This window comes from Lissotriton vulgaris, chromosome 7 (assembly GCF_964263255.1).
Source record: "Lissotriton vulgaris chromosome 7, aLisVul1.2, whole genome shotgun sequence".
Classification (NCBI taxonomy): Eukaryota; Metazoa; Chordata; class Amphibia; order Caudata; family Salamandridae; genus Lissotriton; species Lissotriton vulgaris.
The window spans coordinates 726965391-726990788 of record NC_141695.1 but is presented as its reverse complement, the minus strand read 5'-3'; the positions used below and the strand labels follow the sequence as shown (position 1 = coordinate 726990788).

General features: G+C 45.7%; 1 protein-coding gene across 2 annotated transcripts in view; it reads left to right on the top strand.

Annotated features, from left to right (window-relative positions):
* The window catches only part of LOC147702338 (ATP-binding cassette sub-family A member 9-like), a 1822583-nt gene that overhangs the window by 702176 nt on the left and 1095009 nt on the right, over positions 1 to 25398 (top strand). For both annotated transcript variants that reach the window (XM_086930970.1, XM_086930969.1), the window contains exon 18: positions 11178 to 11379. In XM_086930970.1, the coding sequence (XP_086787096.1) occupies positions 11178 to 11379 (202 nt within the window). The remainder of the gene's footprint in view (positions 1 to 11177; positions 11380 to 25398) is intronic.

The window sequence follows — 25398 nt, the reverse complement described above, 5'->3', positions numbered from 1 at the left end:
CAGAGGCAGCCACTTTAATTGCTCAATCACCATCAACCAGTGATGTTGGCTCATCGCAAGAAAGTAGCATCCAATCAACGCAGGGTGTAAGTCATCTGACGAGTGTTCAACAACCACAGCCGCAACGACACCCACAGGTGCAATCAGTACAAGCGCATGTAGGGGCGCATGGAGAGGCACATGGAGAGGCGCATGGAGCGGCACACCTTCCCACAATGCTTGTTCCTCCAGAAGTAGGGGCTTACCAGGAAATCAAGATTCAAGCGGAGGTATCATCCGAGGAAGCCACTCCTCCTGATGATGATCCATTGTCTTCCAGATCCCCAGCAAGAAAAAGGTCAAGGAGGGCTACTACAAGTTCTTCTTCAAGCCCCCTTCCTTCTGATGATCTTGATGTTGATTGGAACCCACCAATGCAGTCTGAGAGGGAGGCACGCCATGAGCCGACAAAGGTAGCTAAGCCTAAAAGGGAGGCTCCCGTAAGGCTTTCAATTATGGGTGATGATGACGACGAACAAGAAGTGGTGTATTCTTCGGCTGATGAACAGTCTGACGATGAGCCAGTCATCATAGTCTTCACTCCAGCCCCAGCGGGCATGCAGCAAGACATTTTGACCCTATCCCGAATTGCTGCTGAGCGGGATGTGGGCAGCATGGCACTGGTACCACCACCAACGTAGTTAACTACTACACCAACACGACCTACAGCTGCCATGTTTTCTCACCAAAAGGGCCGGCAGGGGCCTCCATCCAGCTCGACCTCCATTCCCTCAAGTAGTGGTGATGTAAGTGCACAACAGAGTCAAATTCAGCCATGCCCATCCTCCACTTCATTTGGCATTGAAAGTAGCACCTTCACCACCAGCAGACATCTCCAGTCCCCAGTTTGGGACTTCTTTAGTGTTAGCAAAAAGGCGGAATACATGGTTGTTTGTTCGATTTGTAAAACTGTAAATAGTCAGGGTAAGCTTGGTACCAACTATGGTACCGGAGGCCAGAGAGGTTATCTCCAAAAACACCACAATATCATTTGGGAGGCGCACCTAAGGTAGATCCAGGAAGCCAAAAGTACAACAAATCCAAATGCATCCATTCATATTGCATCTGATAATGATGATGAGGGGCTGATCATGCAGGGGGGAAGTGAAGAAGCGACAGGCATTTTTTCTGGTACACCCAGTACCCCTGGCAGCAGCATTGCAGTGGTAGCGCCCACACCCTCTACCCCAGCAACATGTATGAGGCACACTAAGAGTCTGGGAGAGACACCAATGCAAAAAAGTACGTAAATAAGCCTAACTGGGTTGAAGAAGTCTGGATCATCATCATCACATATGAAAACGGTCCAGACCACCATTAAAAGCATGTTTTGGTCGGAGGCGCCATTTGAACGCAACCACCCAACGGAACATCTGTATAACGCAAAGCTGGCTAACATGCTAGCGCTGGACCGTCTCCATTTTTCTTTCATGGAAGGGTGGGTTTTCTAGAAATTGTGGCAACAGTCTGCCTTAAATGGAAGGTTCCTAGCATGTCCTATTTTTCCAGAGTTGCGGTTCAAGCACTACATGAAGATGTGCTGGAAGTGATTGGGTCAGCTTTGCAGAAGAGAGCTGTTCACACTATCCACATGACAACAGACATGTGGACCAGTTGCCAAGCCATGGATTACATGTGCATCACTGCACACTGGGTCTCTTTTGCAGGGGTTAGAGAAAAGATGACTGCAGGTGTTGACAGTGGCACAATTTTTCAAGCTACTCGGTAACATGCAACAGTAGCCATGTTTGCCATGGAGAAATCTCATCCTGCAGCAAACATTTTGGAGGAGTTTAAGAGTGAGGTCTCTAAATGGCTGGTGCCAAGAGGTCGCATTGTTGGTTATGTTTCCACGGAAAATGGCAGAAATATAGTTAAGGCCAATAAGGAGATGGTGACTACTTCAGAGTGCCGTGTTTGGCGCTCAGCATTAACATTATTGGTCAGGATTTCTTGAAAAAAGAAAACTCAGTCAGCAAGTTACTGGCCACCTGCCAAAGAATCTGCAAACATTTCAGACATTCTTTTAAGGCCCGGAAGCAGATGAGGATTATTCAACCGGGCCGTAGAGTTCCGGTCAAAGGACTCATCCAGGAGGTGGCAACACGTTGGAACTCAACCTTCTACATGCTTGAGCGTCTGTTTGAGCAGTAGAAGGTAATCAATGAGTATGTCAATAGCATTCACATGGGGTCTGCTGCTATTAAAGACATGAGGCTAGTGCCGGAGGAATGGAACCTAGTTAAAAGCCTGACAGACATGCTTCGTGTTTTTGAGGTCTTCACCCGTGAAGTCAGCAGGGAGGTCTGTAGTTTGGGCAAAGCTATCCCATTGTTGTGCATGCTAGAGCATCAACTGAAGGCGGTGTCTTCAACGTTCCAAGCTGTCAGTTGGTGGAGAGCTTATTAAGCTCCCTACTTGACAATGAAAGGCTTAAAAAAATACAGTCAGAACAACATTACATTTCTGGATCCACGGTACAAAAAGGCACTGACCAGCAAAGTATTCATTCCTTTTGATGAAGAAGATGTTTCAAAGTACAAACATTGGCTAGCTCTGTCAGCCACTCTGTTCGAAAAAGAGCGGCAGGAAATTGAAGGAAACACCACAAGTACTACTGAAACAGCAGGCCACCCTGAGTCAAGGTCCAATTCTGTGCCCGAAGAAGGCAGTCACTTTCCCTCACAGCTGTTACCGACAGCAGTAAGAGTATCCTCATCAACACCTGCACCAGGCCCAGCCATAATATTGTCCGAAGCGGATTGGATAACTCAGCAAGGAGCAAGGGGTTGCTCGCTCCAGTGTTGATGCAAAGGCATTACATGGTACGCAAAGTGGAGCACCCCTGGAGGGCTTTGAGTGGATGGTGCAGGCCTATCTGGATGACCCAGCAGAGGTCTACATTGATTGTGACCCATTGGTGTATTGGTATGGGAAAAGGCCTCACTGGCCACTGCTCTGCAGGCTGGCTATAAATTATTTGGCTTGCCCACTCGCAAGCGTGTCTTCTGAACGAGTTTTCAGTACTACTGCTGCCATTGTCACTTGAAAAAGGACCCGCCTCTCGCCCAAAAATGAGGAGAGGTTGACAATGATCGAGATGAATCAGCACTTTATACCACCAGATTACAAAATACGTGAATCCATGCAGGAAGAAGAAGACACCGACTTAGGTGACGGAAGCTCTTCTCTGTTAGCTGACCTACTCCATATTCAATTCACAGAGTTTGAGGACGAGCTCTACTTCCCTGACAATGACAACAAGGCTTGAAAAAACGTACTTTTTGTTTTCTTCCGTCCTTAGTGACTTTTATTTCTGTGTCTCTTTCTTTGATTTGCAACTTTTAGCACAACAAAACTTTAATCACAACAAATCCATCAGCAGCACTGTCTTCGTCTTATTTTGCATATTGAAGGTGCCACTGTCTGCATTCCTGAAGTTCAAAAGTTCACAACTCAGTCATGCTCCACTATCCTCCTCCTCCAGACTCCCCCTATCCATTTGTTTCCCTCAAGGCAGCTGGCCGGATTACGCAGAATCTAGAAACTGTCACTTCAGTTCGTACATGAGTCCCCTCAAAAGAAGTGGGACTGGAATGACTCACTATGCGGCTGACTGCACCTTCTGAAATTGACACAAGACGAGAGGCTGCCCTATGGCCCTTCACTTAAGAATAAGATACTCTCAAAAATGGAACAGGTATGATGAAATGGCATGCAGTGGACTACACTGGCTGTCTGGCTCGGATGAAAGCAATTGTTGTTTGTTTGTTGTGCATGAAGTGAATCCTCCTATCTATGTGTTCTGTTATTATTATGTAATCTTTTACACACTAAATGCAACTCAAGTGTACTCTTTTACCTTGTTTAATACAAATTAAACTTCTACTGCAGGGGCCAGCCAATACGTTGCATTTTTCAATATGGAAAATTTCCTTGGACTCACCGTGTGTGTAGACTGTGACTGGCTGCATTGCGTTTGCCATTATACCATGATGATGATGAGTCTTGATGATCAAAATTACATAATATCTTTATTCTTTACACAGTCACTCACGGGGATGGATGGATCATCATCATTGTTTACGGAAGACATATGGTCGTTTCGTGAGTGGCAAACAACAGGTAAAAAAGTCAACAACAACCACAGCAGACCTACATGTCTGTCTAGTCGTGGTATGGGAGTGGTCAAGCCAGTGTAGTGTATGCCAGAGACCAGACAGCAGGTCATGTAAAATTGCGCCTATGTGGCTTGCTGCATAAAATTAGATATGCTTTGTCTGTCTGTGTCAAAGAGGTATGCTACATCATCAGGTTCGTTCACTCAGTGGTGCCTCCCTTGACCGTCTGCATGGCCTTGGCCTGCTGTGTGCAATTAGTTACTATCCTTGAAAAGGAGACTCAGAGTACGCACTTTAGAAATGATGCCTGTATGTAATACTGTCGCCTCTGAAAGTGTTATTTTTGCACTACACATCATACCTTATATTTTTTCTCAGTGCTGTTTTAATATCCCTTCCTGTTTTCCCATCAACACTTGCAGGCCGGCTTTTACCTTGTGCCATGGGAACAACATTAACTCAGGCAGTGGACAGTGTGTCTGGTCACCAAGATTGATCGACGGAGCATCAGATGGAATGGAGGAGTACCCCGAATAAGAGGGATGGCTGGATGCATGCAACTTCCCAAATTGAACAGGACAACAACAAAATACAGTTACAGTATCCTCTTCACTTCTCCTTATCTTTTAAATAACTTGTTGTTGTGAACGTCTATGAGTGCGACTCTCTGCTTCAAATTCATTCCTACAGCTATTTCATAACTTTCTTTGCTATTTTTAAAACTAATGTAATGTACTACTAAGTCATTCTCTCTGAGCGAAATTGCGTAATAACCGCAGCCCTGTACTATCTATTAGTTTAGTACTATGTAGTAAGTTGTATTTAGTACTACTTTTCAGTAACCGAACCATCCATTTAGCAAACAACTTCATGCATGCACTTCCTTTATGTCCCTTAAAAGATTTATGGATATCTTTGTATCAAAAGATTTGTTTTTCTTCATTTGTTGTTTGTCCAAGCTGTGTTTTTTCCCTCTCTCCAGAAAACTTTCCCAGAAAACCCCATTCCCATCCAATTTTCAAACCCTAACCCTCTTCTCTCAGGCTGTGTGGTTTTCATTGAGGTGTGACTAAATGACAACAATAATTCCACATACTTGCTGGGGAGGATAAGATGGAAGCAACCTCCTCAAATCAATTTTAAGGCAGCTAGATAAATCCTAGGATATTGTAATTCTGCTTAAAAAAACAACAATGAGTATTTTCAAATCAATTCTGAATTTCATGCCCACCATCGATTGGATCCATCATCAATATCATCCTCCTACATGTCAAGAAGACTTGTGTTACGCTGCTGTGTCACTGTTCTTGTTGTACTGACATAGGTGAACGGGGAACTCCCTATGGTACTTTGAGGTCTAGAGGAGGGAGTGACAATCTACAGCAAACAATGGGGGGAACCTCTATACTGACCTATATTCCTTTACGTCTGAGCATTAAAGTCTCTACAAAATTACATATAGGATGCTACATGAAACAAAGTGATTCATTTAGACATAGAATTTGTATTTGATTTCTTTCATTTATTTTATATCTTTTTCATAACAGTTTATTTTTCTGTTGAAAATAAAACTCTAAAACTAAAAAACACTGTGTGGTTTTTGTTCACGAGTGAGTGAGACACACTAGATAGTCGGTCAGGGGATTGGGGGTTCAACGTCTGTTCTGACTGAGGTATGTGGAAAGTCAAACTGCACCCATCATCAACAATGTCCTATTTCTCTTGTCCATACTTCTGTAAGCGCAGAATAGTCCCTGAAACACTAGCGGTATGGTATGGTATGGTATGTGCTACTATCAAATCAAAAAGCCAACTACTAGCTTATTCTTGGTGGACATTGACATTTTGTTGTTGAAAATTGTCAAAGCACTAACATTAAGAAGACTGGAATAGACTGCAAGGGCAACCCAGAGGACTGCACTCAGTGCCTCTAGAGCTACTGCTGGATTGTTTAACACCGTTTGCCGACTGGGCAAGCTTAGCTACCTACACAGACCTACTCATAATAATAGTAGTAGCACAGAGAGTGATGGTAGAGGCAGGATAAGAATGTAGAAACAGTCTACAAGAAGATCAAAGACTATTTTGTAAAAAATAGAATTAGGAAACAATTTGGAATGATTAGGACCTGTAAAAGTTAGGGAAGTATAATTATTAATATGAACAACAGAACAACATACTGGGGCCAGCAGAAGAGCCTGCAGAGGACCGATCCTGCCCACCTTGTTCCCGCCGGAGTCATCGCTGTTGTCCTCTTGCCCCTGGGAGGTGCTGATGATCATGAAATAAACACAAACATGGATGATTGTTTTTTTGAAATATTTGATTTCTTTGACCACAATATAAAATTATCTCGGGGCAACAAATTACCAACAACTGCATAACATGTATTGATTGACTTACCTGATCTGGCCAACTAGGATAGATAGTACAGTACAGGACTCGCAGACCGTCTACTTGGAAAGTTATGTAAATCACTAACTAAACCAACAACCAAAAGGTTCTACTACGACTGTCAGCACTCAGCAGCACGCGATGTGACAGACACAGTCCATCATCATGATTGCAGACCACTAAAAAATGTCCTACTACTAAATAACAAGTCTTAATACACTTAACCTATCAATTCACCACTATCTCTTCTTAGTGGCTGCAGGAGTACAAAGGAAGGACTAGAGTAGACTTGAGTGTCTAGTCTCTCTAGCATTACGCAGTTATGCTCAAATGAGCAAAAAGTTGCAAACAAGTAAGCATAGTAGCAATGCGAAAAACAAGAGAGTTTTCCCAAGGCAACCCAGAAAGGACTGGGAAATAGTGACACCAAAAGAGGGGGGTTTCCTTTCTGTGGTTCTTAGATAATGTTTGTACAATAAATCTGACCAATAGAGTAAGACCCCTGTTGTAGGACAAGTATATAGTATCCTCAAAAACATATACCTTTAGACAAAAAGATGTATCCAAAATTTATCACATTTATTTAAAAAGAAAAAAACAAGCATTGGTATTCAGAATTTCAAACAAAAATTATTTTAAAATTTTGTTTTTAAAATAATTTTTACTGTAATATTAGGAAGAATAAGTATATGTATGTATTTTGCTGTTTACATGTAATTGTTTGAAATTCTGAATACCAATGCTTGTTTTTTTCTTTTTAAATAAATGTGATAAATTTTGGATACATCTTTTTGTCTAAAGGTATATGTTTTTGAGGATACTATATACTTGTCCTACAACAGGGGTCTTACTCTATTGGTCAGATTTATTGTACAAACATTATCTAAGAACCACAGAAAGGAAACCCCCCTCTTTTGGTAGCATAGTAGCAATGCCACTGAGCAAGCGGGCACCTGCAATCACAGAAGCTATTTAAACATCAATTTACCTGCAATGTAATCGAATCTGCAGCATTCTTGCTCTTTGGGAAAAACATATATTCGCAATATAACAGTGACACAGAGCAGAAGAAAACAAAGCAACGCAAACACGTGAAACAAGATGGCCGCACCCATGTTCGACCGCATGGGTAACTTCGCAATCGTTGCACTGAAAAAAAAACTGCGAACAAGCAAAGCGCCCCACGAACACGCAAAAAAACTGCAAATTTGCACAAATTTGCAGATTTTGTGTATCGCAAATTCGATTTTGTGCTGATTCACGTACTGTGAATTCGCTAATTTCATCCATACTTAGTCTTTTACCAGCAAAGTTTCTGGTGAGCTGGTGGGGGGTGAGGCCTTAGACTTTAGTTTTACGCTATCTCTTCATTTCACACTGGGAGGCACATTGGTCTATCGTCTGCCTGGCCTGCCTGGAGCTTTTTGAAAGCTCTGGACGATGTCATTGTACCTCGCGCTCTCCGCTTCTCCAAGTTTTTACTTCTGGGGGACTTTAACATTCACCTGGATACTCCAGAAGTTTCAGATTCCAGGGCTCTTTTGGATTTATTTATTATGGCTCAACTGACCCAGTGGGTCACGATGCCATCGTATTCGGGTGGCCATTTAATTGACCTGGTCTGCACTAACTTTGATCTATCTGGAATGGAAACTGTACAAGTTACCTGGTCAGATCATTATCTGATCAGATTTTTGTGGGCCATAGGGAGGTCACCCCGCACCCCTGGTCTGCCCCTGGCTCCCGCCCCCAGAAGATCAATCTCCCGGCACTCTCTGAGGCTTTGTTACAGGCGCGTCAGGATCCTGCTCCTGATCTTGAAGGGTCGGTGAATAGCTTTGACTCTTGGATTAGCCTGGGGGTTGGCTCCATTGCCAAATCCGTTTCCAATAGACAACAGATACTTTCTCCCTCTAAGCCGTGGTTTTTGAATGCTCTTATGGAGCTGAAATTGGGGTGAAAAAAACTGGAGCATTGCTGGCATCAGGAGTATTGCCCCGCCGCTAAGTCTGCTCTCTGTATAGCTCGGAGGGATTATTATACTGCTATTAGGAAAGCTAAAAGCTATTTTTATGCAGAGCTGATTGCGCAGGCCAATAACAACAGCAAGGAGATTTTCTCTATTGTCAAGAGGTTTCTATCCCCCTTTGCTGAGCAAATGATTCTTGCAGTTTCCCCATAATGGTGTGAGGAGCTGTCCTCCTTTTTTATTTTGATCCCTCCCCCCTGCCTCACCACCCCTGCTCAGAGGCAGCCATCACTGGGTTCATGTAGAATATATGTTCTAGATCAGACTCTCTAATGAGTAGCTCATGTGCTACTCATAGCTCTCCAGCTAGCTGTGAGTAGCTCTCTGTGTGCAGCCTGTCCTACTAAATTAGAAACTTTTTCCTTGGTTGAATTAATATATTTATTCCTAAAATTGACAATCATGTATTGCAGACATAAATGTGTGTCTTTTCAGAACTCATAAGATGAAGTTTGTAGAAAAATTGTTACATTTTAAAAATCATTTTAAAGCTGATATTTGAGTGATAAATCATGAGGCATTTGGGAGAGTTGTTCCTAATATTATTGCCTTGGTGCCAGTAGCACTGGAGCTATGACTGTTATTCTTTAGCTACATAAAGGCATTCCAAGTTGACAAAGTCTTTTTGACATCACTGCTGGCAACCCTGCCTGATGCGTGAGGTGAGCACGGCTGATAATCTTTTATAGGGTGGCGACTAATGTAATCTTGTCTAAAGTGGTTAATATTACAACACTGATAATATTAGTAGCTCAGGATAATTTTAATTGAACATTAGTAGTTCTGGATGCAGAAAAGGTTGGAGACTCTTGCTCTAGATGTTTAATTTACTCTGCACATTAATTCTCAGCAATACAAAGACCATCCTACTGCTCTCTGACTATGTGTTTTTCCCATTGACCTACTTTTGTTCCACAATCTCTTTAAGACAGCAGGCTGCTTCAAATGACCATATAATGTTTCCCCCATGACATGAACACGTCCACTATTTTATTGCCATGTCCTATATCGCGTGGACAGAGCCTCTGCCTCACTGCTAACGATGAAGCGTGGATATATGAACGTTAATCTCTTAGTGATATCATCAAATATGTTACCCATTGGTTGCATGGATGTTTGTTAGTTGGCTTGAAGCGTTGTAAGGAAGCTAACATCAGAATTTCATTTTGTTTCTGTGAAGCTGATGTGCCTCCAAAATGAAGACCAAGAATTCATTATTTCAACCATAAAGGTTTATTTTTTAACATGAATCCAATACACATATATATGTACTGCAGAAACAACTTTAACGGATATAACAATACAGTCTGGAGACCAAAGTGTGGCAGTAATATTAAGTCATAATCAAATGACATGCAAAGTAGTAACAGCCTCAATGGAAAGTAAACAGATTGATGCACTCAGATGTTTGGTAAAGAAACTCCCTTTCTAATCAGAGCATATCCTAAGACAAAAACTCTAATGGGGGTTTCTAGAGGGGAATTCTACAGGGTAGAATAGACGGTGTCAGCACAGGGTTGGAATTTAGTAGAAGTTTCGAAAATTGGGAAGAGTGCTCAGCATGAAGCTTCACAATCAGAGAAGCCCAGCATAGAGAGAGAGATCTATTACCTCTCAATCTCAGGATGAAGTCTGCCTAACTAACTATGAAACAACAATTAAAAATACAAGTAACAACTTCCAGAACATCAATATCTTACTCTCACCACTGAGAGCCAATCCAATCACCGCATTTGAGATGAGTCGAAATTCTCCCTATTTTCCGATCTCCACACTGATAGGTGCACATCTGTTGGCCTTGGATGTTGCATCCCCTGGTGCACTGTGAACAGGAGGCATTCTCTCACTATTACCCATCCACGTTTGTTGCCAACTTTCTTCTGCCAGGACTTAGTATCAGCAGTCTAATGGATAACAATAAGCTTTTTTCTAACTAACAACAAACATGATATTGCACCTGGAGAGGAGAAAAAACAGCATACTGACAGTGCTAAAGCAAACAATTTTGGTAAAGGCCTATTGTCAATCTAAATTGACTTGAAAATCAAAATGAATTCATATTACAATATTATAAATCATTAAAAGCAAACAAATATTTGTAGATGTGTATGTGCAATGAACATAATTGCATCAATGTATTAATGAACCTAATACACTTATATGTAAACTTTTATTGATTGTGATGGTTAAATACTATTAATTAATGTAAATGTACCAGGCATGTTAATGAAGTTAAAACACATGTTGAATATAAATCTCGTATATAACCATATAAAATGTATATACATGACGTATAGAGGATGGGGCCTAAATGATGGTGCTCCACTTAGAGCCCGTCCACATAACATAGTCCCTACAGCATTGATATGGACCCCTCTCCCATAAACATGTACATCCTGTATTCATTTCCTTGAAGAAACTATGTATTCTGTTTGAGATTCTGTTGCATGTTATATTGCCGTAAAAGGAATTCTGAAGGTACGTTGTGTGACACGCTTTATTGACTGGTTTAACCTAGTACAACAGAACAAGTACTTTCCTCTATGAAGGAACTATTTGATGTGTTTGTAAAAACATAAATTATCTCGTTGCAGACTATGGAGTCTTTAGTCAAGCCCAGGTGGATGAAAGAAGAGATGACAGTGCTCACGATGAAATGGAGCAGACTCTGCTCTCACTTTCTGAAACTGGTAATGCTACAGTCATTGGCACAGCTCTTTGGAGGCAACAAGTCTTGGCTGTGGCAAGGATTCGCTTCCTGAAGTTAAAACATGAAAGTAAAACAATTCGATCCATGTAAGTGTTCCCATCAAATGGCCGCAATATTTCCATCGATGTTGCATCAATATAAGCACTAAAGCATAACTCCTGCCACATCTGATTAAAAACACGGGGCTCAATTAACAATTGGGTAGCTGAAAAGTTGAAAATATATGCATAATGCATTTCTGCATACAGTCTGCTTAGATTTCCACTTTCATGAGAATTCACAAATAATCCTTAGAGTTTGCTTGGAATCTATACATCGCATAGGTTTCCACTCATATTATTCTACACATGCTTCTGTTCTCAGGCCAAAAAATCCACTAACATATGCCTGGTGGAAATGCTTATTTGGATATTTATTAGCATTTATACATTTTTCAAAATGTGTGTTATGCTGACAGGTGGCAATCCAAGGCTCACATGTGGCCCGCAGACTAAGGCTCAAGATATAGAGAGGCCCATGGCTGATTAACTCTTTAAACATACTTGCCTTTTTGAGACTCAAATTTGCTGATTTACACCAAGCTAAGTAATGGCATTCCTTTACTTCATATCAATTCATGTTTAATAATCTTGAACCGTTTTTGCTGTAGCTGAGAGCAAACTGTATTATTTGGTTTAAATTTGAAATTGCTAATATTTCTCTACCATTTTCAACTCTATTGCGCATGCTGCATCGCCATTTGGCGTTGCAGCGTGCGCATGTAATTTTTTGTATTTATTTATTTAGGTACTTACCGTTCGGCCGTATTACGTGGTTGCCTGCCCCCACCCTGCCCCTGCCCTGCCCCACCGCCCTGCAGCACTCCAACCAGGAGCGGCCTCTGACCCCTGATGGATATGCCTGAAAGTTGACAAAGCTAAGACTTAGCCTCACATGCAAATTCATTGTGGGGTGCTATGTAGATTTGTGAAATTGCATCAATGTTTAAGCAAACTAAAAAGGACACATTTTGGCTGAAAATTGATACTTAAAAATGGCTTTTCAGTTGCGAAAACTGACTGTAATAAGAAAAAGAAAGTTTTCAACCAAAAACCCTGGACATTGGCCCGTTATGCCCAGCAACACTAGCCTTAACTTGCAATTCATGTTCCTTTATGTGCTGTATGATTGTCTGGTGTATCATTCTGGTTGTGTGGAGGTATGCTGGTGGGTTTTGTAGATGTGTGATGGCTGTTGGGTTGGAGTGTGTTAGCACATTATGTTGAGTGTGTTGAAATATAATGATGAATAATTGCTGACAAAAGATGGGTGCGTTGTCGTATGATGGTGAGTATTCGCCATTTAATACTGGGTATTCTGAGATGATGTGGATTGTATGAATGTGGGTGTGTTCAGTGTACGATGGGAGTTGTGCAATAGTTTGGTAGGGAGTATGTTGCAGTATGATGATAGGTGTGTGGACATATGAAGCTGGGTGTATTTGTATAATGCTTTGATTGTGCTGACATATCACAGTAGATATTTTGATGACTGATGATAGGAGTGGGAGGTATAGGTGTTGTTTTTGTGTATGTTGTTGGGTGTCTGAGTAATTGATATTGGTTATGTAGATTTATGGTGGTGGGTATGTTGACACATGATGTTGGTTGTGTTGGTTTATGATGGTGAATGTGTTGAATTATGGTAAAGGGTGTGTTGGTTAGCCATCTGATGATTCGTGCACTTCCCACGCCTCTGTGGTCCTTCCTCTCCAATGCAGCATCTACCTTTTGTCTACTGCCCCCGCCAGCCCCTGTTTGTGCCAACCTGACACTGTCAGTTCAGCAGCCTCTGTCTGACGCTCTCACTCTGTGTGCTTGCTCATCTTGCCTGTACAGTCACTTTGTGTGCTACCCTGCTCCTGCAGCCATTGTCCATTCCCCATCAGCTCGCAACCTGTATGTGGTCCCTTTGAAAACTCTTCACAACCATTGTGCCTCTAAGCCTCTTCAGCCCATGTATGTGGCATCAATACCAGTACTGCCCTCTGGGTGCCTTGTCATTTGTCATTGTGCCCCACCCCTCTCTGCAGCCTAGTTCGCCCCAGCAGCCCCTCTATTTGCCCGCTACAGCTACTCTCTGTGCCCTCGGTGTGCCTCTGGCAATGCCTTTGCCCGCCCCTGTAACTCTTCTGTGTGCCCCAAGCTCCCCTCGATACTCTCCTTGTGGCCACCCCTTTGTCTCTATATGTGCCCTGGAAGCACCTCCATTTCCCCTTCTGCCCCTTCTCGCTCTGTGAGTGCTCCTGCATTGTCTTCACTGCTTGTGTTTACTTCTGAGCTTTACCGCTTCAGCATAGCTATAAACCCTGCAGCTTTGTGTTGTGTTCCTGCTCTCCTATATGTACACAGAGTTCTGTGCTGCACCTGTGTGCCCTCACCCTCCTCACACTGTGCTGCCCTTCCCTACTCCTGCAGCCACTGTATGTGCCACCTTGCCCGCCTATGTGTCCCCCGCCCTAAAACACTTTCAAAACCAATAGGTCCGCTCGCAAGTTAAAAAGCAGCCAAATATTTTGTTTTTTCAAATGACTTTTTTAACTGAGCTGGTGATTCGTAGGATCATTTTTCATATGCCAAATCTCTGGGCTCCGTTTTGTAATCCCTGTCCAGATGTTTGCAAATGCCAGAAGAGAATTAAACATATTTTGGTGGTTAATTTGTGCCCCTCTACCCTGCGGAAGCACATAAGCGGCTTCAACCCATAAAATTGCCATGGGGCAGTGATTTTAATATGTTACTGTCAAATACGTCGACTTATTTGTTAGATTAACTGAATTATAGTATTTTATTTGTATTTTGTCACTCCCCCTTTCTTTTTTTCTGTACACAAATTTCTTGGCTCTGAATTCTACTAGTAAATTCACAAAATATTGAAAGTAAAGATCTAATGCATAGATGTATGTAGCTATAATATGCTAGGAGCCATCTTATCTGCCCACTAAGGTTGGATATCAGGTCAGTGTGTGAAACCCACCGCTGTACAGAATGTAAATGTAAATGAATTTATATAGCGCAAATCACCGAGCGGTTTCTAAGCCTTGCTTAGGGAACCCGTCCTGGTATTCCCCTGTGAGATAACCCCGGCAGGGTATCCGCAAGGTGAAAACCAGGCATCCCGCCGCGAGGGCCCATTGTGGAGATTAAGCAAGCTATTGCCCAGAGTCGCAGAGTGTGAACCCGTGAATCGAGTAGGCACCGGAGCGAGAATTGTCGAGTCCATGGACATTTTAGGACTCAAGACCCCGCCAAGCCGGGAATTGAACCCTGGTCCCGGGCTGACCTCTGCTTCCAGGTCTGCCTCCTCTAACCAGTGAGCCACACTTCTCCACAGAAGCCCTATCAGCCAGCGCTCCGAGTTCTAGATCTGTGACGTAAAGGGCCTCATTAAGATTGCTTGACTCCTGGATAGTTGTGGAAGAGATGTGATGACATAGTTCAAGGGAGGTGGTGGCAGGAATGTAGAGGTAAAGTACAACACCATTATCATAGTTGTAATAGGGATGTGACTTTCCAGACATCTGCTGACCTACATAAAAAAATATATTTGTAGGAGAGTGGGCGTTATGGTGAACAAGGAAAGTGTCCTGTAGCGGCTGGTGTGCCGTCAGAGAGATGGGGCGGGGAAGGGGTGACGAACGACAGTAAAATAAAAAGTTTTAAAAAAGAACTTATCTGACGAATATCCTCGTCGAAACACTGCTCTTTTGTTTCTTCCTCGCTTCAGCACAGGATCCCAGTCTCCCCTTCTGCCAATCCTAATGATGCTCTCATGCATAAGAGTAGCTTCAGGATTGGCCTGTGCGCCTTCGATTTTCGCTCCCGGGAGACTGGGTAACTGCAGTCTACAACCCCGCAATGCTGCTGGGGTTGGAGAGAGCTTCACTGAGCATGACACTTTGGCCGGCCTGAAACAGCTGGCCGAACCGCCATGCGCGCTGAATCACAGTGCTCATCTCTCTCCCTCCTTCCTTGCCCTGTGATGGCCCCACCCCCATGCCTCATTCAATGGAAGAAAAATAAATAATAATAAACACATTTTATTATTGTGAGAAGTTGGCCTGGTATATAATGCTCACTAATTCTAGTGATCACTTTGTACCATGCCAAGCAACCCTTATGATGATTGGTTGTAATTCAACCTTGTAGACCAGTTATCCTAGTGGTAACGTGGACAAAGCAGTCTTAGGCTAAACTCTGAAAGGCATGTGAAGCCAGCTGTATTACCATACACAACCCCCCTTGAATACCAAATGAAAGGGACACCACACAGATATATATTGAAAATATATATTTAGATTTATTAACTACAAAATCCCCAGGACTCTTTATGAGCACAGAAGCACAAGCGTTAAATCACAAGACAGTTTAAAATACACAAAAGTTGCACAATATGGATGAGCCCTAGGGGCCACCTAAACCATATACTAAGAAAGTGGTATAAGAGATACCAATTAGAAAGGGAACAGGCCTAGGGCCTTGGGAATCGCTGGAGCTATTCAAGACTAGCAGTGACTAAGTCGGGAAAGGCCCGCGGGACTCGGGTGCAGTGTTCAAAGTGCACGCACTTTCCAATGTAAAGTCTAAGGTGCGTAAAAAGTACAAAGTTAGATAGTTAGGAACCTTCCGAGTGACCTAGAACACTGAAACTTAAGACACAGGCCCTTGAGATATGTACCAGTGTAGGAACACCGGTGGAGCTGAGTTACCTCACCCACAGGAAGCGGGTGCACAGGGTCGAAGTAGTGTCGGGTTTCGTCACGCTGGTCGATGGTGCTTGGAGCTGAAGATGCTGCAGGCGGCTCGATGTGAAGAGTTCCGGTGGATCCAAGGGTGGATCTGAAGATGTGAAGACCTGAAAGCAGAGGGGACAATGTTCAAAGTCACTAGCCAGTGACTACCGTGGAACCAGGTTGGAACCAGGCGATGTCGGGTGCAAACAGGCGTTGTTGGGTAGCTTCTCTCTGCAGCCACGTGGACACCGGAGGTCGAGGACGTCCAGGATTCGGTCACGAGCTGTCCCACGCAGGCTTCTCGCTGTTGGCGGTGTCGGCGACCTGATCGGAGCAAACAGGCCTTGGCTAATGCAAGCCACGCAGGAATCAAAAGATGCTTAACACTCGGACCAGCAAGGTCAGAGCGAGTGCTCCTTTTCACAGGAGCTTGGGCAAGTCTGGAGCCACCAGACCAGCAGTGTAGTTTGTCGGTTTCGTCGCCAAGATGGCCGCTGACCACGTGGCTAGTGGCCGGGATGGCGCGTCGAGTGGCACAATGCAAAAGGGCCCCACGCAGATCGTGGAGATGCTGGGGGGCTGATCTTCGGTGCAAGGGCTGCTCGGTGGTCGGGGTTCTCAGTCCCCAAAGCACAATGTCGAGGATGCCTCAGATGCTGCGCAGTCAGCTTTTTGAGTGTCTTCCAAGATGTCCGGTCCCACGTCACTCGGTGCCTCCACGGGTCCCTTCTTTGCAGGGACTGTGGATCGGGCTCTGAGAGGTCTGGGAGTCTGGGTCTTGTTGGGCTCTGGGCTCGGGCTCCGGCAGGAGGCGGCGGCAAAGCAGACGTCGAGTTGCTGGTTGGTGCCTGTATTCACAGGGTGGCCACTCCTAGGCCACAAGGGAGATTCTCTTCAGTCTTCTGAGCAGCAGAACGTCGTAGTCCAGTCTTCTTCTGTATTTCAAGTTGATTCAGGATGATCTGCTGTGCAATGGCACTGCTCCCACTCTTATTCCCAATCTGAGGGGTGGATCACCTACTAGGTCCCTCCTCTGGGAGGAACCAGGAAGGGGGGCGGTTACACCCCCTTTCCTTTGTCCAGCTCCTCGCCAGGCCTGGGTCTGGAAAGTCCCAGGACCGGTTTGGACTGGCCTATGCACGGGGACACCTTGTGTGCCCCGGGCATGTCTGATTCTATTCAGCCCTGTCCTACCCAATACACAAAACCCTGTCTGGGGTGGTGCTCGCACCTCCCAAGGCAGGAAACCCTTTGTCCAGGCCACCATCTGCCGAGTTTCGGTCAGCAGCAGGAGGCCAGACTCGTGTCTGTGGTGGCAGCATCCATTTTGTGATGCTGAGGCTCTGGTTAACTTTAGCCAGGGTTAAGGCTACACACATGTCGTGTCCCTCTAGAAGGGTGGAATGCTATCCCCGTCGACAAAACTGTCGAGGGGATAGTATTCCAATTCGTATGACACCTTACTCGACATGTTTTGATAAAGCCAAACCAAAGATAGCATTTAACCGCGAGGATTATAATGCACTTAAGAGTATATGGTATGGCAATATCCCGGAACAGCTTAGGGAGTGGTTCCCGACAGCTGCAGACAGGCTCAGCTAATGCTAGAGCACCATCTCACATATTTCCAAGCACTCTGCCTCCAGGATTGATGAGGCCTTCCATAGGAGTGGCTAATAGGAACATATGTGTCCAGTTTAAGGTTAGATATAGGGATACTATACCTAAGTAAGAGGTGATTACACCAACTTACCCCAGCTGAGTGATCAGCCAGTTGTGTCAAATATGGAGGCCAGGCCAGGGGTGGCACAATACATGCTGCAGCCCCTGGTAGGCCTTGGAAACACCTATGCCCTGGGTACCTAGGGTACACTGTTACAGGGGCCAATAAGGTGAACCAGTTCCAATTCGTAATGCACCTAAAGTGCATTGGCAGTAATTTAGAGAGAGAACAGCAGGCTGTGGGTCTGATTAGCAGGCCCACAGCCACATTAAGTCATAAACCAGTGAAGCAAAAAGCAAAAATTTGGGGTGACCATAGGATAGCAGACCCCACTCTCCTACACAACCCCCCCAAATGCAGGGACATTAGACTAACCTTGACCAGTTGTGTCTTCATGTTCTAAGTGGAAGTACCTGGAGAGACCATCTACGTTGCCATGGTCAGTCCCTGGGCGGTGCTCCACTGTAAAGTCCATCCCCTGTAGGGAAATGGACCACCTGAGTAGTTTGGGGTTTTCACCCTTCATCTGATTAAGCCATAAGAGGGGCTTATGGTCGGTAGGAATCTTGAAGTGAGTGCCAAATAAGTATGGTCTCAACTTCTTCAGGGCCCACACCACAGCAAAGGCCTCCCTCTCAATAGCTGACCAACGTTTCTCTCTGGGGGTCAGCCTTCTGCTAATAAAAGCAATGGGCTGGTCCTGGCCATCTACATTAAGCTGTGAAAGCACTGCTCCCACTCCCAACTCAGAAGCATCTGTTTGGACAATGAACTCTCTTGAGTAGTTAGGACTCTTCAGGATAGGTGCAGAGCACATGGCCTTCTTCAGGTCATCAAATGACTTTTGACAGTTTTCTGTCCACTGAACCTTTTTGGGCATCTTCTTAGATGTCAGATCATTAGGAGGAGTCACAATGGACCCATAGTTCTTAACAAACTTCCTGTAGTACCCAGTCAGGCCCAAGAAAGCTCTGACCTGAGTCTGGGTAGTTGGAGGGGACCAGTCCTTTATGGTCTGGATCTTACTCTCCAGTGGTTGAACTTGGCCGCCACCTACAAGGTGGCCCAGGTATACAACCTTGCTCTGCCCTATCTGGCACTTTGTTGCCTTGATAGTGAGGCCTGCCTTTTGCAGAGCCTCAAGCACTTCCTTCAGGTGGACCAGGTGATCCTCCCAGGTGGAGCTAAAGACAGCAATATCATCCAGATAAGCTGCACAAAAGTCATCCAACCCAGTGAGGACTTGATTCACCAACCTTTGGAAGGTGGCAGGTGCATTTTTCAAACCAAAGGGCATTACCACAAATTGATAATGCCCACTAGGGGTAGAAAATGCTGTCTTGGCTTTAGACTCCTCAGCTAACCTGATTTGCCAGTAGCCAGCTGTCAAGTCAAATGTGCTCAAATATTTGGCAGAAGCCAACTTGTCAATGAGCTCATCTGCCCTTGGAATAGGGTGTGCATCTGTCCTGGTGACAGCATTGAGTCCTCTGTAATCCACACAGAACCTCATCTCTCTCTTGCCATCTTTGGTGTGAGGTTTGGGGACCAGAACCACTGGGCTAGCCCAGGGGCTCTCTGAAGGCTCAATGACACCTAATTCCAGCATCGTTTGCACCTCAGTCCTTATACAGTCCCTGACGTGGTCAGGTTGCCTGTAAATCTTGCTCTTTACAGAAAGACTGTCACCAGTGTCCACCACATGGGTACACCAGTTAGTCTGACTGGGTGTCAATGAGAACATATGCCTGTATGCCTGTAGAACTTGTCTGCAGTCATGTTGCTGATGTTCAGTGAGGCTGCCACCTAAGGCCACACCATCAACTGAGCCATCCTCAGGGTTCTGAGTGAGCAGGTCTGGGAGAGGGTCACTCTCTTCCTCCTGTCCCTCATCTGTAGCCATGAGCAAGCCCATGTCTTCCCTGTTGACATATGCCTTCAATCTGTTGACATGGAGCACCCTGTGGGGGCTCCTTGGAGTTCCTAGGTCCACCAAGTAGGTAACCTCTCCCTTCTTCTCCAGAATTGTATGGGGCCCAGACCATTTGTCTTGGAGTGCTGCTGGGGCCACTGGCTCCAACACCCATACCTTCTGTCCAGACTGAAACTCAACAAGGACAGCCTTTTGGTCATGCCAAGCTTTCTGTAATTCTTGGCTAGCCTCAAGGTTTTTGGATGCCTTTTCCATGTACTCTGCCATCCTGGAGCGGAGACCAAGTACATAGTCCACTATGTCTTGCTTAGGCTTTTTGAGAGGTAACTCCCATCATTCCTTCACCAGACACAGGGGTCCTCTTACAGGGTGCCCAAACAACAATTCAAAGGGGCTGAAGCCAACCCCCTTTTGAGGGACCTCTCTGTAAGCAAACAAAAGGCAGGGCAGTAGGATGTCCCATCTTCACCTGAGCTTTTCAGGTAATCCTTTAATCATGCCCTTTAGGGTCTTGTTAAATCTCTCAACAAGCCCATTACATTGTGGATGATAAGGAGTGGTGAACTTGTAGTTGACACCACATTCCTTCCACATAGCTGTCAAATATCCTGACATGAAGTTGGCACCTCTATCAGATATTACCTCCTTAGGAAACCCCACTCTGAAGAAAACTCCAAGTAAGGCCCTGGCCACAACAGGAGCTGTTGTGGTCCTAAGTGGAATTGCCTCTGGGTACCTGGTGGCATGACCCACTACCACCAGTATGAATCTGTGCCCAGATGCTGTAGGGGGATCCATTGGACCTACAATATCAATCCCCACTCTTTCAAAGGGAACCCCCACCACAGGTAGTGGTATTAGGGGGGCCTTTGTTGTTCCACCTGCTTTACCACTGGCTTGGCAGGTTTCACAGGAGCGACAAAACTCCTTGGTGTCTTCAGACATGTGAGGCCAGTGAAAGTGAGGGACAAGTCTGTCCCAGGTCTTATTCTGGCCTAAGTGTCCTGCTAGAGGAATATCATGGGCTAAGGTGAGAAGGAAACCCCTAAATTGCAGAGGTATAACCAACCTCCTGGTCGCACCAGGCTTGGGGTCTCTACCCTCTGTGTAAAGGAGTCCTTCATCCCAATAAACTTTATGGGCACCTTGAGCATTTCCAGCAGCCTCAGCAGCAGCCTGCTGTCTGAGGGGTTCAAGAGAAGGACAGGTTAACTGAGCCTGCCCCAAGTCTGCCCTAGAAGGCCCCCCTGTCTCCAGAAACTCAACCTGATCAGGTTCAAGTTCTTCAGAGACAGTTCCTTCAGGGGTCTCAAGAACATCTTCCTGTGAAGCTTGATCCTCACTTGCAGGCAGTTGGGAAGGCACAGCCTTAACCCTCCTGTTCTTCTTCTTGGAAGGTGCTTGGTCCATTGTTCCAGGATCCAAGACCTGAGGTTCAGAGAGGCACTTTTTGGCCTGTGACCTGGTCACAGCAAGGACATGTGATGATATCCCTAACATCTCTGCATGAGTCCTGTACTCAACTTCTGACCATAGAGAGTTCTCCAGGTCATTGCCCAACAAACATTCAACTGGGAGATCAGCACTAACCACAACTCTTTTTAGGCCAGTTACCCCTCCCCAGGAAAAGTTAACAAGTGCCATACTATGTGTAGTAGTGACATTGCTGGCATTGGTCACCAGGTAATTATCACCTGGCATGTACTGTCCAGGGTCCACAAAGTTAGGTGTCACCATGGTGACACTGGCACATGTGTCCCTGTAAGCTTGAGCCACTTTGTTATTAATCAAAGGCGTCTGTCTGTATTTGCCCAGGTTACTGGGACTTATGTCAGGGGTCAAGTCTATGTCCCCTTCACAAATCAGAACAGCCTGTGTAAGGGTTCTGACTAGGTCAGAATCTCCTTCAGTTCCCAAGGTGATACCCACTACCCTCTTGGTTTGTGGACCAGCACTGCTAGCTGTACTAGTGGGTGCAGTTGCCTTAGGGGCTGCAGTGCTGGTGGCTCCACCCTTTTTACACTCACTTGTCCAGTGAGAGGTGTTTTTACAAGTTTTACACCAGGGTTTCTTCTGACCTTCTTTCTTCTTCTTCTTGGAAGTTTGGGACCCACCCTCTGTATCATTTTGGGGCCCTGTTGAAGACTTCTGGTCTTTAGCTTTCTGCTCCCCACCCTTCTGGTCTGTTTTCTTCTGGTCACCACCCTGGTTCTGGTTCTGGTTCTTTTGATTAACTCTGGTTCTTACCCATTTATCTGCCCTCTTTCCCAATTCTTGGGGAGAGGTCAAATCTGAGTCAACCAAATGTTGATGCAACTGCTGGTTCTGACAATTATTTAACATTTGTTCTCTCATCAGCAAATTATACAATCCTTCATAGTCTGTAACCTTGCTTCCCAGCAGCCATCCCTCCAGAGCCTTAGTGGCACACTCAACAAATTCAGACCAGTCCTGAGTCTGTGTCTTCTGGGTATCTCCGAACATTAACCTGTACTGTTCAGTGGTTAAGCCTAACCCATCAATCAGAGCACTCTTCAGGACCAGGTAGTTTCTAGAATGCCCATCACTAACTGTGAGGAGTCTGTCTCGGCCTCTACCTTCAAAGGAGAGCCACAAGATTGCTGCCCACTGCTCCTGAGGGATCTGCTGTACTCTGCAGGCTCTCTCCATTGCAGTTATCCATTTATGGATATCATCCCCAGCTTTGTAGGGGGGCACAATCTTACTCAGGTTTCTGTTATCAAAAGACCTGTCTTTATCCTTGTGGATATTGTTGCCACCAGTGGGTTCTATTACCCCACTCTCTCTAGGCTGTCTTGCTCTAGCAAGTTTCTCTTGGGCCAGGGCAACCTCTAACTCTTGTCTCTGGATCCTCAATTCAGCCTCTCTCATTTTGGCCTCATGTTCCCTTCTCTGAGGGCTAGTCATCTCCCTTCTGGAGTGACCATGAGAACCTCTAGAAGCATGGGAGTTGTTAGAGTCACCTGAGTGAGTCCTTCTCCTCCTAGGCTTCTGGTTAAGTCCACCTGGGGGTCTGAATGGGTTGTTACCAGATTCAGTCCCAAATAGGCTTAAGTTAGCCTGGTTCCGTCTACTGACCAGCACCTGACTATTTCTGTCATCATCTGACTCACTGCTCCCCCCTTCTGTCTCTTCTTCCTCTTCCTCTTACTCCTCATCTACCTGAGGAGCTCCAGTGATGGGGGCTTCCTCATCTACCAGGATGATAGGGACAGGGGTGTCTACAGTGTCATCCTCTGAAGGATGGCCTCCTTCAGCATTCCCTGTGGGGTCTGCCTTAGAGGTCTTTAGAGTCTCAGACTGATCCAAGATCTCTCTAAGGTGGTCTGTGGTAGGGGAAGGCCCTGTCCTCAGACCCCTTAAGACACAAAGCTGTCTTAATTCCTTAAAGGACAAAATAGCAAATTTGGATGGTGCCCTTGGAGGGTCACTCTCAACAGGGATGTTCCCAGTGGAACCCTCTGCTCCAGACATTGCTCTAGTGTGGGTGGATGTGTTGCAATCTACCTACACTGGTGTTTACCTACTAAACCTATCTAGTAGTTGTAGTCAGGGTGTGCTACTCCCTTTGCTCTACAACAACTACGTTCAGTAGAACTTAAGTATACTAGTCTTGTTTTATATGTACCTAGCAGGTACCTGTATGATCTTTCAAATGATAATCTCAAAGATTGTAATGGTAAAACAACAGCAAGCTCAGATCCCAATCCGCTGCTCACCAATGTGAGAAGTTGGCCTGGTATATAATGCTCACTAATTCTAGTGATCACTTTGTACCATGCCCAGCAACCCTTATGATGATTGGTTGTAATTCAACCTTGTAGACCAGTTATCCTAGTGGTAACGTGGACAAAGCAGTCTTAGGCTAAACTCTGAAAGGCATGTGAAGCCAGCTGTATTACCATACACAACCTCCCTTGAATACCTAATGAAAGGGACACCACACAGATATATATTGAAAATATATATTTAGATTTATTAACTACAAAATCCCCTGGACTCTTTATGAGCACAGAAGCACAAGCGTTAAATCACAAGACAGTTTAAAATACACAAAAGTTGCACAATATGGATGAGCCCTAGGGGCCACCTAAACCATATAATAAGAAAGTGGTATAAGAGATACCAATTAGAAAGGGAACAGGCCTAGGGCCTTGGGAATCGTTGGAGCTATTCGAGACTAGCAGTGACTAAGTCGGGAATGGCCCGCGGGACTCGGGTGCAGTGTTCAAAGTGCACGCACTTTCAAATGTAAAGTCTATGGTGCGTAAAAAGTACAAAGTTAGATAGTTAGGAACCTTCCGAGTGACCTAGAACGCTGAAACTTAAGACACAGGCCCTTGAGATGTGTACCAGTGTAGGAACACCGGCGGAGCTGAGTTACCTCACCCACAGGAAGCGGGTGCACAGGGTCAAAGTAGTGTCGGGTTTCGTCACGCTGGTCGATGGTGCTTGGAGCTGAAGATGCTGCAGGCGACTCGATGTGAAGAGTTCCGGTGGATCCAAGGGTGGATCTGAAGATGTGAAGACCTGAAAGCAGAGGGGACAATGTTCAAAGTCACTAGCCAATGACTACCGTGGAACCAGGTTGGAACCAGGCGATGTCGGGTGCAAACAGGCGTTGTCGGGTAGCTTCTCTCTGCAGCCACGTGGACACCGGGGGTCGAGGACGTCCAGGAGTCGGTCACGAGCTGTCCCACGCAGGCTTCTCGCTGTTGGCGGTGTAGGCGACCTGATCGGAGCAAACAGGCCTTGGCTAATGCAAGCCACGCAGGAATCGAAAGATGCTTAACACTCGGACCAGCAAGGTCAGAGCGAGTGCTCCTTTTCACAGGAGCTTGGGCAAGTCTGGAGCAACCAGACCCGCAGTGTAGTTTGTCGGTTTCATCGCCAAGATGGCCACTGACCACGTGGCTAGTGGCCGGGATGGCGCATCGAGTGGCACAATGCAAAAGGGCCTCACGCAGATCGTGGAAATGCTGGGGGGCTGATCTTCGGTGCAAGGGCTGCTCGGTGGTGGGGGTTCTCAGACCCAAAAGCACAACGTCGAGGATGCCTCAGATGCTGCGCAGTCAGCTTTTCGAGTGTCTTCCAAGATGTCCGGTCCCACGTCACTCGGTGCCTCCACGGGTCCCTTTTTTGCAGGGACTGTGGATCGGGCTCTGAGAGGTCTGGGAGTCTGGGTCTTGTTGGGCTCTGGGCTCGGGCTCCGGCGGGAGGCGGCGGCAAAGCAGACGTCGAGTTGCTGGTTGGTGCCTGTATTCACAGGGTGGCTACTCCTAGGCCACAAGGGAGATTCTCTTCAGTTCTGAGCAGCAGAATGTCGAAGTCCAGTCTTCTTCTGTATTTCAAGTTGATTCAGGATGATCTGCTGTGCAATGGCACTGCTCCCACTCTTATTCCCAATCTGAGGGGTGGATCACCTACTAGGTCCCTCCTCTGGGAGGAACCAGGAAGGGGGGCGGTTACACCCCCTTTCCTTTGTCCAGCTCCTCGCCAGGCCTGGGTCTGGAAAGTCCCAGGACCGGTTTGGGCTGGCCTATGCACGGGGACACCTTGTGTGCCCCGGGCATGTCTGATTCTATTCAGCCCTGTCCTACCCAATACACAAAACCCTGTCTGGGGTGGTGCTCGCACCTCCCAAGGCAGGAAACCCT